At 35.9% G+C, this 15,694-nt stretch overlaps 1 protein-coding gene and 1 long non-coding RNA gene across 2 annotated transcripts; one reads left to right on the forward strand and one right to left on the reverse strand.

Moving 5' to 3' along the window:
• The first annotated feature begins 8,194 nt into the window (after positions 1 to 8,194).
• Positions 8,195 to 13,917, forward strand: LOC130940473 (DNA topoisomerase 6 subunit B-like). The gene is given in 19 exon segments (XM_057868603.1): positions 8,195 to 8,856; positions 8,961 to 9,013; positions 9,121 to 9,218; positions 9,290 to 9,395; positions 9,586 to 9,723; positions 9,926 to 9,977; positions 10,091 to 10,155; positions 10,333 to 10,439; positions 10,512 to 10,614; positions 10,787 to 10,872; positions 10,954 to 11,150; positions 11,236 to 11,351; positions 11,466 to 11,551; positions 11,834 to 11,906; positions 12,326 to 12,417; positions 12,557 to 12,695; positions 12,774 to 12,868; positions 12,979 to 13,159; positions 13,600 to 13,917. Coding segments are annotated over 19 exon segments (2,019 nt in total). The 5' UTR covers positions 8,195 to 8,771; the 3' UTR covers positions 13,747 to 13,917.
• LOC130940475 (uncharacterized) lies at positions 12,261 to 15,469 on the reverse strand. The gene is made up of 3 exons (XR_009070309.1): positions 15,426 to 15,469; positions 14,278 to 14,418; positions 12,261 to 12,464 (listed from the first exon to the last, which is right to left on the reverse strand). It is a non-coding gene; the product is annotated as an uncharacterized LOC130940475 (long non-coding RNA).
• Between the last annotated feature and the right edge of the window lie 225 nt (positions 15,470 to 15,694).

Raw genomic sequence — 15,694 nt, forward strand, 5'->3', positions numbered from 1 at the left:
AGTTGGTTTGGCAGAGGCAGGATATCTTGGAGTGTTCTTGGTACGAGCCATGGGGTCACAGCGAGGAGGAGAGGTAGGAGGAGAAGGAGAAGGGGTAAAGGTTCGGTCTTGAGAGCGAGTGGAAGGCTTTGTGGGTAGTTTGTAAATCTTCTCACGAGGAGCCCTTTTTGGAATGACTTTCTTCCTCATTTTGGTTAAAATGATGCTTTTGATGAAAGAGAGATAGTGGTGTGAGAGGGAAGAAATCGAAGGGTTGAGGAGAAGTTATGGAGGGAAGAGAGGGAGTGTTGGTAACCGTACCCAAAAGCAAATTTCCAAAACCATGCAACTGCATCACCATTTGAAAAGACTTGACAAGACATGACCTCATAAAAGAGAAGATCTTATTTGATTTTTAAATTAAAACAGGAAATTAATTTTAAATTTTGAAAGACAAACAGAATTAAATTGAAATTCATTTTGGACCAAAAAAAAACTTTTTCGGGCCACAAAAAAAACTTTTAATGAAAACTTAGATACACAAGTAAGAATGTAACATTCACATTGGGCCCAGATGTGGTTTGACTTAATGAAACATATAGGACTACCCAGATCTGAATTGATGTTGGCCCAGATTGATTTTTCACTTGCAATGAGCCCAGAACACGCTGTTTCGAAGGAAACATTCATCATCTGCCCGGAATTGTCTCATACCTGTTCATGAGACAAAATTCTCCAGCAAACACATCAGCACTTATTAAATAAAGAGTTATAACTCAAGATTCCTAGACAAGTCCTAAGCATGCAGAATCTATCCTCAGCCAATGGTTTAGTAAAAATATCTGCTAATTGCTCTTCTGATTTAACAAATTGAATGCAAATATCCCCCTTTTGGACATGTTCTCTTATTGAGTAAAATTTCACTTCAATGTGCTTAGTCCTAGAGTGCAAAACTGGATTTTTAGAAATATTGATGGCACTCATATTATCACACATTAAGGGAATATTTTCAGCATTTAATTTGTAATCAGCAAGCTGTGTTTTTAACCATAAAAGCTGAGAACAACAAGAAGAAGTAGCTATATACTCAGCCTCTGCAGTGGACAAGGCCATTGTTGGTTGCTTCTTACTTGACCAAACATTTAAGGACTTTCCAAGGAAGCAGCATAAACCAGAAGTGCTCCTTCTATCAACTCTGTCACCAGCAAAATCTGCATCACAATAACCAACTGCAGAAAAATCATCAATCTTCGGATACCAAAGACCAAAGTTGGATGTGCCATGAACATATCTAATGATCCTTTTAACCGCAGAAAGATGTGACTCCTTAGGTTTGGATTGGAACCTAGAACACAATCCAACACTTTGCACAATATCGGGTCTAGAGGAGGTTAAGTACATAAGAGAACCAATCATTCCTCTATACCTAGTCTCATCAACATCTTTCTCATTTTCTCCCTTATCTAATTTAGAATTAGGGTGCATGGGAGTTCCCATGGTTTTGGCATTTTCAAGACCAAATTTCTTAACTAATTCCTTGGCATACTTTTCTTGATGAATGAAAATACCATTTTCAGTTTGTTTAATCTGTAGCCCAAGGAAAAAATTAAGTTCACCCATCATACTCATGTCAAATTCACTTGTCATGAGCTTTCCAAATTCAGTACAAAGGGATTCATTTGCTGATCCAAAAATAATGTCATCAACATATATTTGGACTAAAATAAAAGAATCATTAGAATTCTTGATAAATAGAGTTGTATCAGTGGTGCCTCTTTGAAAACCATTTTTCAAAAGAAAGGAGCTAAGTCTCTCATACCAAGCTCTAGGAGCTTGTCTTAAACCATAGAGAGCTTTAGACAATTTAAAAACATGATCAGAATGCTCTTTATTTTCAAAACCAGGAGGCTGCTCCACATATACTTCTCTATCTATCACACCATTTAAAAATGCACATTTCACATCCATTTGGTATAATTTAAAACCACAAAATGCAGCATAGGCTAGGAGAAGTCTTATGGCTTCCATTCGTGCAACAGGGGCAAAGGATTCATCAAAGTCTATTCCTTCTTCTTGGTCATATCCTTGTGCCACTAGCCTTGCCTTGTTTCTTGCAATGCTACCATCTTCTCCCAACTTGTTCCGGAATATCCACTTGGTGCCGGTCACTTTCTTTCCACTTGGCCTTGGAACCAACGTCCACACTTGGTTCCTTTCAAACTCAAGAAGCTCATCCTCCATAACCTTGATCCAAGAGGGGTCACTAAGGGCTTCCTTGACGTTTTGAGGCTCCATTTGTGAGAGGAGGGCAATGTTTGAACCTTCATTTGCCTTTCTAGTGGAAGACCTAGTTTGCACTCCATGAGAGACGTCCCCAATTACAAATTCTTCAGGATAATTCTTCAAGAATCTCCATTCACGAGGTTTGGTGGACTTGGAGGCAGATTCGGTCACCAATGGATTCTGTATGATGCTGTCTGCAGAATTTCCTTCAGATTCATGAGACAAAATGGAATTGTCTCTTGAATTTTCAGCATTTGCTGTTTTTGGTTCAGCTTGTCCAGAATTTTCTTTTCCATGATTCTGAGCAGCTTCATCATCCTTTTGAGCTTGATTTCCTGCATCACCATCTTCCAAAATGCTTTGCACCAAGTTAGTATCACAAAATGTAACATGTATGGATTCTTCAATAATTCTAGCATCTTGATGATAAACTCTATATGCTTTACTAGTTGTGGAATATCCTACAAACAAGCACTCATAAGCCTTGGATCAAATTTTTCCAAATTTCTTTGTTATTCAAAACAAAACATTTGCATCCAAAGATGTGCAAGTAATCTAAGTTTGGTGGGTAGCCTTTCCAAAGTTCATAAGGTGTTTTCTTCAAAAATTTCCTTATGATTGTTCTATTCAAAATGTGGCAAGCCGTGTTAACTGCTTCAGCCCAAAGGAATTTTGGAACATTACTCTCACAAAGCATAGCTCTTGTCATCTCTTGTATGCTTCTATTTCTTCTTTCTACAACACCATTTTGTTGTGGTGTTCTTGGACAAGAGAAGTTGTGAGATATTCCAAATTTCTCACAAAAGGATTCAAACAAATTATTTTCAAATTCAGTTCCATGATCACTTCTTATAGAAGAGATTTTCAAATCCTTTTCATTTTGAATTTTCTTGCAAAAAGGTTCAAAGGCCGAAAAGGCTTCATTTTTGTGTGCAAGAAATAAAACCCAACCAAACCTAGTATAGTCATCCACAATTACTAAACCATAAGTTTACCACCTAGGTTTTGAGTTCGTGTTGGACCAAATAATCAAGTGTAGCAACTCAAGTGGTCTCTTAGTAGAGATGTCTTCTTAGGTTAAAAGAACTTTTTGTTTGTTTTCCATTTGGCAAGCATCACAAGTGATGTTTGTCAAATTTATCAAAGGAAGACCTCTCACTAATTCTTTCTTTACAAGTTTGTTTATTTGAAACATACTTGCATGGCCCAATCTCTTGTGCCATAACCACTTTTCAGAATTTTAGAGTGGAGACACGCTACATTTTGATCTTTTAGATCAAGAGTAAGTCCATACATATATTGAAACTTGGCAACAAAAATCACTTCATTTGTCTTTCATTTACAACACAGCATTCAAGCCTTTTGAAAACACTAAATATCCTAAATCACACAACTGACTTATGCTCAAAAGATTGTGCTTTAAACCACATACCAAAAGCACATCATCAATGAAAGTAGATTGCTCATTACCTACTTTTTCAACAGCAATGATTTTACCTTTACCATCATCTCCAAAGGTCACAAAACCTCCATCATACTTATTTAGTTTGATGAAGTAGGTAGACCTTCCTGTCATGTGCCTTGAACATCCACTATCCATGTACCACATGTCCTATTTGTTCTTAGATGCTAGGCAAATCTGCATGAAGAGTTTCAAGTAGCTTTAGGTATCCAAACTAATTTGGATCCTTTGAAGTTAATCCATCTTGGTTGCCCAAGTGCATTGAAATCACAAACAACATTGTAAACTTTGTTTTCTACAACTCTCTTTTCAATGAAGCATTGTGCATATGAGTGACCAAATTTCTTGCAATTAACACAATGATTTTCTGATGTGTGTCGCTGAAATTGAGGTGAGTTATATTGCTTGAAATGATTAAAAGGTTGGAATTTTCTGGTTTTTGGATGGGATGCATTTCTTTTGACAAACTGATTTTTGTTATAATTATTCCTCTTTGAAAAAATGTTTTCACCAGAATCTTTTTGAATATTTTTACCTTTCGAAAATGAGGTTTTGTTGTAAAATGGTGGTTTCTTGAAAACATCCTCGATTTTCGAAATGTAACCCAAACCTGGCCGGTTTGAACTCGGTTCAGTTTTTGGTGAATGCTCAGTTTCACTTGTGTATACTTCATCAAATTTTTTTTCAAATTTTCAACACCAACTTTGTTTGGTATAGTTTGGTATTGATGAACTCTCAGTTCCTTCCCTTTTTCTTTTAAAAATTATTTTCAGCTCTTAGCACATCTCTTTCAGATCTGCATTCATTGTATTTGTCAAGCAGTTTTGAGGTGTTAAGGTAATCATCAATAATAGCATGCAAGTCCTCAATGGTCAAATCATAAAAATTTACCTCATCAAGATTGTTGTTTCCAGCCATGAAGCAGTCTTTGTTGTCTCCTTCTGATTCTTCATCATCATTTGAGTCATTCTCAAGATCCTCCCAAGCTGCCATGAGTACTCTCTTCCTTTCCTTCTTTCCTTTGTCCTCCTTTTTGAGCTTTGGACAGTTTGACTTGAAGTGTCCAGCCTCCTTGCAATGATGACACGTCACCTTGCTCAAGTCTATCTTGTGCTCCTTTGAACTTGAGCCATTGTATTTGCCTTTGCTCTTCAACATCCTTCTAAATCTCCTAGCAAAAAACAAAAGCTAGTAATATGAAATACCATCACTTGACTCACTCTCTTTCGGTTCTATTTATGACTTAAGGGCTATTCCCTTTTTCTTTGAGTCTGTGTTTGTGTGTGTGGCTTCATAGGCAAGGAGTTTTCCTCTCAGCTCATCATAGGTTATGGGACTTATGTTGTTACTCTCAGTTAGGACAGTGGCAGTGTTTTTCCACTCTTTTGTGAGGCTTCTAAGGAGTTTTCTCACCAATGTTTGTTCTGCATAGTTTGTACCCATAGCATCAAGGTTGTTGATTATGATTGAGAATCTCTCAAACGCTTCATCAATGCTTTCTCCATCCTTCATGCTAAACATCTCGTACTCTTTTTGCAGCATATCAATCCTCGTTTCTTTTACTTGTTTAGTGCCTTCGTGTGTAACCTGGAGTTTTTCCCAGATTTCTTTTGGCTGTCTTGCATCTAGACACCTTCCGGTATTCTTCAAAGCTGATAGCACAGTGAAGAAGGTTGATTGCTTTAGCATTCAGCTCTATCTTCTTCTTATCATCTTCATTCCATTCAGCTTCTTCTTTTGGAGTCACCACTCCATCAACACTTGTTTTTGTTGGGATCTTTGGGCCGCTCACAACGATCTTCCATAGGTTGTAGTCAATGGATTGGATGAAGATCCTTATCCTTTCTTTCCAGTAGGAATAGTTTTTCCCGTTGAAGAAAGGTGGTCGGTTGTTTGACTGACCTTCAGTGAGGATGTAGGCAACTGTGGTTGTGCCCAAGTTGTTCGCCATTGGATCTTTGCTCCAAGCGGTTAAGCTTGATTCTTGAGACCTTAGCTCTTGATACCAATTGAAGGTTGTAGTAGGCTTAGAGAAGGGAGGGTTGAATCTATGCCTTCCTTTTTTAAGTTGCTGTTTTGACCCTTTTTAGTAGAAGTTGCAAATCTGATTCTGTTTGAACTCAGCAGCGGAAATTTATGAGACAATTTATTTTTGTCTCATGAATATCAGAAAATAGAACATGACAGAGAAGAAAAAGCTAACACCAGCATATATCCTGGTTCGGTTGCTTTGTGCTATGCAACCTACATCCAGTCTCCTCCACAAATATGAAAGAATTTCACTATAGTTAACAGTATTACATACACCAATTTCACACTCAAGTTCTAACCTAACTTGACATTGGCTAAGCTAACACCTAACTATTTACTCTTAGTGCTAACCCAACTAAGAAAGGGATACCAAACAGGTACAAGATACAAGACACTTAACCAACCTAAAGAAATCTGAAAATAACTCTAGGCTTTTCTCTCAAGTGTATCTCTCAGCCTTTTTCCGCTCATGGCTTTTTCTTAAGCTTTCTCACTTTGCCTTTTCTCTCAAGAAATTACAGAAAGATAAGCTTAGAAAAGTACATCACAATCAGAAAAACATGAAGGAGATTGACTTCATCAACAGCCTCTGTGCTATGCGAAAAACCAGATTAGCAAGCCTCTGATTTAGTTCTTCATACTGGCGGAATGCACCTTGAATTGGTTACACTGTCCAGTTAGTTGAACTTCTTCAAAGAGCTCTCTCAGAACAAACACTTCAAGTTCACTGGTTATTTCTCCTTGCTTCTGAATGAACAGAAAAACTTCTTTTAAACTCCTTGCATGTTGCTGGGTCTTTCTTCCAAGGTCAACATCTTGAGCCTTGAGCTTCACCAACCACAGATTCACTTTTTCTTCTCAATCATCAAAGTAGAACCTTTCATTTTGACTTTTCCAACTTGACCGAAAGCCATGAAGGAGTAACCGAAATTGTTTTCCAATGGTCAACCAAATCTGAACCATAGAGATGCAACTTGGTCCCCAAGAATCTCCTGTGACCGTGGATTTGTAGCAGTGAAGAACAGAGATAAACTTTTTCTTTGAATGCCATTTTCGGATAGAACAGAGAGTAGGGAAGAAAGGATGAAGATCTAATGCAAGATGAGATGGATTACCTTTCTTAAGCTTGATTTGTATTAGATTTTCTGCTTTAGCTTCTGTGCTTCATGCTTTAGATTTTCTCTTTCTTGCTTCTTTGGTTACTGGCTTATGGAGGAAGCTTTTCTTCTCTTTCTCTTTCTTACTTTACTGAAGTCTTGATGTGATTTGATAAGAGAGGAGAGGAACGTTGCTTTGGTTAGAGCAAAAAGGTGGGAAATTGAAAACAATTTCAAGCTTGGATCGGGTTCTTTCCTTTTGGCCCGTGGTGCCTTGCTATGCTCTTTGTTTGATAAGAATGGCTTGGGCTTGTCTTTATTCATACTTTCATTCAGCCCATTAGCTTTGTTTGTTATTCATTCAACTTGGGCTGCCAACAATGAATTATGGCCTGCAACATAACATAAATAATTAGCAATGTATACTTATTAATTTAACAACTATTTTTATTTTGCCAAAAATAATGTTTGTCATCACTAATTAATTTAGTTAATTTCTTAACTCAACAAGATATATATATTTTATCTCTTTTATAGAATATTTTACAAGTATTAATTTGTTCTTAATAAAATTAAAAAATTTATATAACTTTATATATAATAAAATAAAATTTAAATATTTTTTTATTATATATTTTAAAATTAAAAAATTATTTAATAATTATTATTAATTGTGTTTATTGAAAATTATTTTTAGTTTAATTTATTAAAAATAAATGCTAAAAATTTATTTGAAAATTCTCTTTTAAAAATTAATTTAATAAATTTTGAATGAATGAAATTCGATTTGTATATATAGCAATAATGAATATAAATCGAAGCCATTAGATTCGAACTATTTGAGAGAGACATTGAATCTAAATCCAATCTATGAGTTTTAATTTACAGAAACCAATAAATCAAAATTATTGACTTTAATTTTCTATAGACGCTATTCACAAATTTAAATTAAACTAAATGGGTTCTATTTACATGCAATCAAAATTCGAATTTCATTGTTTTAATTTAGTATGGAATATATACAAATACTATTTACATTTAATTCGAATATAATAGATTTGACTTAGTATGTATTTGGATATTAAATTCGATTTACATCAAAATATAGTTTGAAACATTTAGATAATCTTTTTCATTTTAAAAGATCTAAGTAATTTTAGATTGAACTTGGTTTATTAAAGTAATTCACCCTTATTTTATGTGGATGGGACCCATATTAATTAAGCCCTTGTTTTATTAACTTTCTTAATACAAGGAAAAGAATGGCAGCCGTTGCCCGTTGATCACAAAAACCCGCGCCACGTGATTTTGGGAAGTGGCACATGATTTGCGATTTGGATGACAAACAGCGCGAAAGCAAAATATACTTTGAAGCCCTAAAAAGCAGCAGTAGTAAACAACCTGGTGCTGGTGCTGTTGGGTGCTAAGTGAATCAACTCCATTGCTCTCAGATTCAAACTCTGCTTTAATTCAACTTTCCCTTAGAAGGTTGAAAATATACTTTGAATCCCTGAAAGCAGCAGTAGCAGTAAGCAGTAAGCAACCTGGTGCTGGTGCTAGTGCTGTTGGGTGCTAGGTGATCAACTTTTCCCTTAATGCTCGTCGCCGACGAACTCTTCTCCTCAGCCAGCGTCCAGCTCTGCCGTCGCCGATCCTCTTCTCCTGGATCCCTTCACCTCGCGTCTCCTGGTCTGCTCGGAGCTGCTGTTGGCGTCGCCGCCTCTGTCCTCGTCGTCGTCGGCCACCCTGAACTCGTGTCTCTGTCCTCATCGTCGATCTCTCTCTCTCTCTCTCGCGCGTCAAGCCTCTGTCTTCGATCCCCTCTGTGCCCGAGCTCACTTTCCTTCCTCCTTCGCGGTCACTTCTCTTCCTCCCTCACCGCCGTAAGCAAAGCTGCTTCAATTTAGAGTGAAATTCACATGGATAGTAGCGAAAGCCCAACCGAAACAAAGAAAACCAAGTCCAAGACACATCGAAAGAACAAAGAAACCGTTCTCAAGCAAAGTACTTCTCTCTCGATCTCTCGTTCTCGCATTCTCGACATTCATAACCTTTATCCTCCAACTGATATTTTATTTATTTTATTTCTTTACTTATTAAATTTGCAGAATCTCCCGCGGAATTCTTTGCTGAGAACAAGAACATTGCAGGATTTGATAATGTAAGCTTGATCTATAGTAATCAATTATAAGGAGTGGCGTGTCTGATTTTTATGTATCTATTGATTTTGTGATTTGTTTGTATTTATATTATGTGGATATCAATCAGCCAGGAAAATCTCTTTATACTACTGTTAGAGAGCTTGTGGAGAATTCGCTTGACTCAGCGGAATCCATATCGGAGCTTCCGGTGGTTGAGATAACCATGTGAGTTTGCATTTGAAAGTACAATGAACTAGTAAATGATTGATTGTTCCACGCTGACATGGTTGTTGCAGTGAGGAGATAAACAAAAGCAAATTTAATTCTATGATCGGTCTCATTGACTGCGAGCGTGTTGATGCGGAGTTGTACGATGATTACGAGACTGAGAAGGCCCGTGAGGTGTGTTTGATTACATTATTGTTGAGTTAGTTGTGCCATAATGTGAAATACTAGACTGTCGAACTGTATTGTTGTGTGGTATCAATTTTTAATTATAGCAATAAACTTGAAGCAATATTTTACAAATGCAATTAAATAGAAAAAAACATATAAGGTCCTTGTGTAAGATTCTAAATTTGTTCCTATGCAGAAACGGTTGGCGAAAGAGGCTCGTGCTCAAGAAATACAAGCAAAGAATGCTGCCCTTGGAAAGAAAGTGAAAGAGACTCCAGCTTCAAAGGGTATCAGGGGCCGAGGCGAGGCTTCATTTTATAGAGTTATATGCAAGGTGTGCATTGTTTCTGCTCTCAAGCATTCTCATACTGTATTGTATTGATGCAGGTTACCTTATATGTTAGTTTTATTCAAGTCAACATTCATCAAAGCTGTTTTATTCGATTTTGAATTCAATTTGAAAGTCCTTTTTTCATTTTCTGTTTACTAATCTCATCTTTGAAGTGAAGCTCAAATTATCTCATGATTGATTGCAGGACAATGGAAAAGGAATGCCACATGATGACATCCCGAATATGTTTGGCCGAGGTCATTCAATTACTCGATACCTTAATTATCCATGAATATACACTTTTTGTTCTGACATATCTTTTATTGGTACGAGCTAGACCTGATTTGTTTAAGCTTATCCATTCACGCAGTTCTCTCTGGGACAAAATATGGCTTGAAACAGACACGGGGGAAGTTTGGTCTTGGAGCAAAGATGGTATTGGCAACATGCATTATTTAGATAGACTGTCACTCTTTTTTTTTTTTGTTTAACCAACTTTTATAATCAACTAGTAGAACAAATGCCAATTTTTTTTCTTTCTTTCTTGAAGTTGAAGTACATGCATATAGTAGTTTCAGCTGGCCTTATGAACTATATTCTTCATATATGCAGGCATTAATATGGTCCAAAATGAGCACTGGGCTTCCAATTGAGATCTCTTCATCAATGAGAAACCAAAGTTATATGTCATTTTGCAGGCTGGATATTGACATTCATAAGTATGATTTCAAGTTATTAAATGAATTCTCTTTTAATCCCTTCTCCAGATAAACAAATGCCTTAATTTTCAGGAATATTCCACATGTACATGTAAATGAAAAACGAGAGAACAAGGAGCGCTGGCATGGGGCTGAAATTCAAGTTGTCATTGAGGGGAACTGGACAACATACCGTGTATGTAACACTTATTTGGTGCTACCTTAATGATTTCATTGCAAACCCCAGATATAGTGGATATGGAGCTTTTCCACTTTCCAAAGTACACTTTTTCATGCTTATTGATTGTTTCTAAAGACTGAAGTTGACTATGTTTCACTAATATAAGCTCCCTTGTTTACATTTGCAGTAAAAAATATTACATTACATGAGACAAATGGCTGTCATCACCCCTTATGCACAATTTCTATTTAAATTTGTTTCAGATGCTCCTGAGTATGTAACATATATCTATTTGTAACCCCCCTAAACTATGGCAATGCATAATCATCTCATACTAGCTATTCTCTTTGGCAGAAAGAATGTCACTATAAGGTTTTCTCGAAGAACAGATGTGATGCCTCCTGTTCCCCTGGAGACAAAGCATCATCCATCGTCAGTTGATTTGCTGCTAATTAAACGCCTTATTGCTGAAACTTCGAAGCAGAACCTTTTGCAATTTCTTCAACATGAGTTTGTAAATATTAGTAAATCTCATGCTGAAAGATTAATAGGTATAAAAATAGTTCATATGGTTCGATGAATGTTGTTCAAACCATAAACATTCTAGTTATTTACTGCACTTTTGACCTTTTTCAGGTGAAATGGGCCCAGACTTCAGCCCAAAAATGGCTCTTAAGTCTCTAACTCCACAGCAACTAGTACGCATTCATCAGTTATTTCGTCAAGCCAAGTTTGATGATCCTAACGGCCATGTTAGTTACTAGTCTTTATTATAGGCCCCTTTTCCTTTTAGTTTCATTTATTATTATTATTATAAATAAATTCCTTACTCTTGTCATTTGGTGGGTCTTTAATACTATTTTCAGTGTCTTAGCCCTGCTGGTGAGTACAATCTCCGGCTAGGAATAATAAAAGAGCTACACCCAGACATGGTTGCAACTTATTCAGGCAGGTTGTGTTTGAATATGAAAATTTCTAGATCTTCCGATTCAAGTTATTGCTTGTGGAAACTTATATGTATTCTGTTTAAATATCATTTTTAATCCTTGTGGTTGTGGTTGAGTCGATCATGGGTATTTGGCTTAGTTCCTATGATACTCTTTTTGTTGGGGTTCTAAAGGTGTCACCCTGTCAACATCCACGAGATATTTAGTTATGTTGCTTTGCACTTCACTTTTCTGGCAATAGATAACTCTTGGTTCCTAAGTTATTTTCTTCTGTCATTGCTGCACAGTGCTCAGGTTTTTGAAGGCCACCCATTCATAGTTGAAGCTGGAGTCAGTATCGGTGGAAAAAATGTCAAGCAAGTAAAGTTTCAGATCCATTAGTGTTTTATTTTATATATTACATAATAGTTGAAATCCATGGGAGTAAAATACATAATTTTATGTGAAAATAGCTGAAGTTTCAACCAATTCCAATGGACCTATAAATTAGCAAAAGGAAAATGTGATTTAGTTGATTACTTTTTAGTGTACTTTTTGATGAACCATGATAAATGTCAAATAGTATATGCTGCACCCTACTTCTTTCTCTTCTCAGGATACTTTAATGCTTAGTTTGACTTCTCTCACCAGAGTTGTATATTAGGTGTAGGAGACTCCTGATCAAGCAGCTGATCAATTAGGCAATATTAAAGAGCTAATGATTGTGATCTTTATTCTGTTCTAAAATAATTAATGGTCTGTTGATGACAAAGCATATAATGGTATAACACTTGTCTCAGGGTTTGAATATATTTCGATTTGCAAATAGAATTCCACTACTTTTTGAGCAAGGAGCTGATGTTGTCACCAGGACTGCACTGAAGCGAATCAAGTATGCACATAAGCAGATGGTTTCCTCTTGCTTTTCCGATTTTTGACCTGCATTGGCAGGATAAGGGTCAATAATTGCTTTGCAAAATTCTCTGGTAATTGCAGTAAAGAATATGAAATCTGACTAAATGCCTTTTCAGTTGGAGTAGTTACAAAATCAACCAGCTACAAGACAAGATTGGCATCTTTGTTAGCATTGTGAGCACAAAAATTCCCTTCAAAGGGACTGGAAAAGAATACATTGGAGATGACATAACTGAGATTGCTTCTGCTGTCAAGGTTGAAGTTGTTTTTTTTTTTACTTTACCAATTTCACATTATAGTATAGATAAATAACATAAAGTACTGTTTCTCCAGTATTCCATTCAGCAGTGTTGCGTCCAATTGAAATCCAAGATTGTGAAAAAGATGCAGGCACGTGAGCAGCAGGAGAGGAAACGGAATTTAAACAAGTATGTCTATGTCTTACTTCTCAAATCCAAGAATTGACTAATGCGCTGCTTGCTTTTTTGTTTATATTGCATGAAATAAATTGTGATTCGTACCAACTGGTGGTTGACAGGTACATTCCTGATGCTACTGGGGCAGTATACAATGTTTTGAAAGACATGGCAGAGACACAGTTACATGCATCAAAGAAGTTCCGCTATGGAGATGATGATGGAGAACTATTAAGAAAAGTATCTGAGAATTTGATTACTAAAGAAACACTCAGTGAAAAACTTGCTAAACATGTTGAACAGGTATGTTTTCTGGCTAACATTTTATCAAAACTTTGTAATTTGTAGTTCTACTGCTATGTTCAAACCAAATTTTCTGTCAACCTGAAAACATTAAAAAATTGTTTGAGTGGCAGTTGAATTGATATAGAGTAACAATTTTTGCTTTTTGTGATATGAACTTGACTTTCCTAAGTTAGGATCTAGATATATTTAGCGTCACAACTATGAAAATGGACTTCATAGATCTTTCTATTTGAAAGATTTTTTATGACTATCATAAGCTTTGTTCCCGTTTGGCAAAATTTTTCTTTCCGATAAGGACTCTGCTCAAGTGCTCGTAGGTTTTCTGAAGCCATCTTTCTGATTCAGCAATAGGATTGTTTTCTATCCTTTATATGAACAATAGAAAAAATTGAATTTCGGATTTATTGATCAGCTTTGCTATATGATGTGTGATACAGGTGGACTATGAAATGGCGTTGGAGTATGCCACGCAGAGTGGAGTGAGCGAGGAACCAAGAGAAACAATATATATACAACCATTGGAAACTGAGAATAAGATTATTGATTTACATTCTCCATTCTTTGTTTTTAGAATGTTTCATTAGATCTAGAAAATCATTAGACATATTACACGAAGAAACATTGTTGTATCTATTGTTTTCATTTGTAACTCGTAAGAAAGAGTAATAAGAATCATAATACAGTGGATTCTAAATTATGGTTACATTAAGTCATTAATGTCTATAGGAGGGCCTATCTCAAATTTTTTAACCATCCTAATCTGATGTCTATAGGAGGGCCTATCTCAAGTTTAGATATGGAAATAATGAACTATAAGATTGGCCATCAGCCAGTAAATCTTCAATTTTATTTTATTTTTTATAGATATATACTCTTTATTAAAAAAAAAAAAAAAGATTAGGTCTAGCTTTGATCCTCACTAAACACACTCCTTGGAGATTGAAGAGCCTTAATTCTAACTAGGCTCCGAATTGGATTAATTGGTCACTGCGGGTGTTGCCAACCAAAAAAGGACTACATTTTCTGCCCTTTCAATGATTAATCAAATGTGAAACATCCTACTGTAAGTACACAGAGTAAAGACAATGTTGATAAAATATAAAACTTCTACATACCGCATCAAGTACTGACATACTTTCCAAACTGCAGATAGCTTGTGCTCCAAGATCAACAAGTATAGGATATGCCCCTATAAACTGGAAACTCTGTAGAACCAGCATCTAAATAAACAATAGCATCTTCACATGCTCTGATATCTGAAAATAAACACGTATTGCAAGACAAAGCCAAAGTCATGGGTGCAGCCCAAGATGCATAGATGCAATTATATTGGTGCACACTAGGTCCATGTACCGATCATTTTATTTCATGCTAACAAAAAGGAAAATACAAATTAGTTAACAAAGATAAATCTAGAAGGATTTATAGGAGGTTCAAAATAAGTTTTAAAAACAAAAGGTTATCATCTGTATGCAGGCATCAAGTTACAACATATGCCAACAAGACCAAGCTAATTACAACGAAACATATCTTATCATTTTAAAGTTTTAAACCAAACAAAAATGCATGAATGTGTTAATTGTGAGTTCCTAAAAAAGGTATTCAACTTAAATATTTGTGAATAAAGGTGGTTAAAATTTCAACGATTGATGAAGTTGGTTGAAAAACACAAAAGCAAGGGCTCTATCAACAAGATGAAATGGATATAACGATAAGAAATCATTGAATCTGTTCAAACTTCTAGATTCCGTAATAAAAATAGCAGCCTGCTTGAGACTTTCAGTCCATAGCAATTTTCTTCTCTTTTATTTAGTTTTGCTATTGATGACCACAACGTCTGTGACCAAAATGTTCCAGTAAGAAATAATGTTGAATAACAATAAAAATTATCATGAAAAGTGATTCAAGGCTAATGCAATTTCAGCAGCTTGATACAAGAAATATAGATTTCAATGAAATATAACCTAAAAATTAAATACAAAATGAGTTTTGCAACAACGTTTTGCCTTATTGGATTATAGATTATTTCATTAACACGTGAAGGTAAAGTGTCTCAGCTCTGATCATAGCTCTGCATCAAAAAATAAGTTCTTAAGACACTAAGACCCGTTCAAAATCACACCAAAATAGAAAAAAAATAATAAAATAAAATCCTTCTAAAAGCAAAAAGTTTTTAAGTTCTTGAAATTTAGAAGTGGACTGTTTAAAAATCAAATTCACAAAATGACCAAGCAATAATAGGAAAATATAAAGATTAATTAACCTGTTTGAGGGAATCGGTGCAAGAAATGATAACATCAACCAAAGCCATTGTCTTCTTCTCTTTTTCCCTTCAAGGGCTGCAGCACTTATTACCAATGTTCTGAAAACCGGTTCGAACCGGCCGGTCGAACCGTGAACCGGAAGCCAAAACGGTTCGGACAATGAGAAAAACCGTGAAATTTGAGAACCGGAATTAAATCAGTGAACCGGCCGGTAACCGGTCGGTCGAACCGAACCGTTATCTGGCCGGTTTTTGAGCACAGCAGCAAA

Source organism: Arachis stenosperma, chromosome 7, assembly GCF_014773155.1.
Source record: "Arachis stenosperma cultivar V10309 chromosome 7, arast.V10309.gnm1.PFL2, whole genome shotgun sequence".
Taxonomy (NCBI): Eukaryota; Viridiplantae; Streptophyta; class Magnoliopsida; order Fabales; family Fabaceae; genus Arachis; species Arachis stenosperma.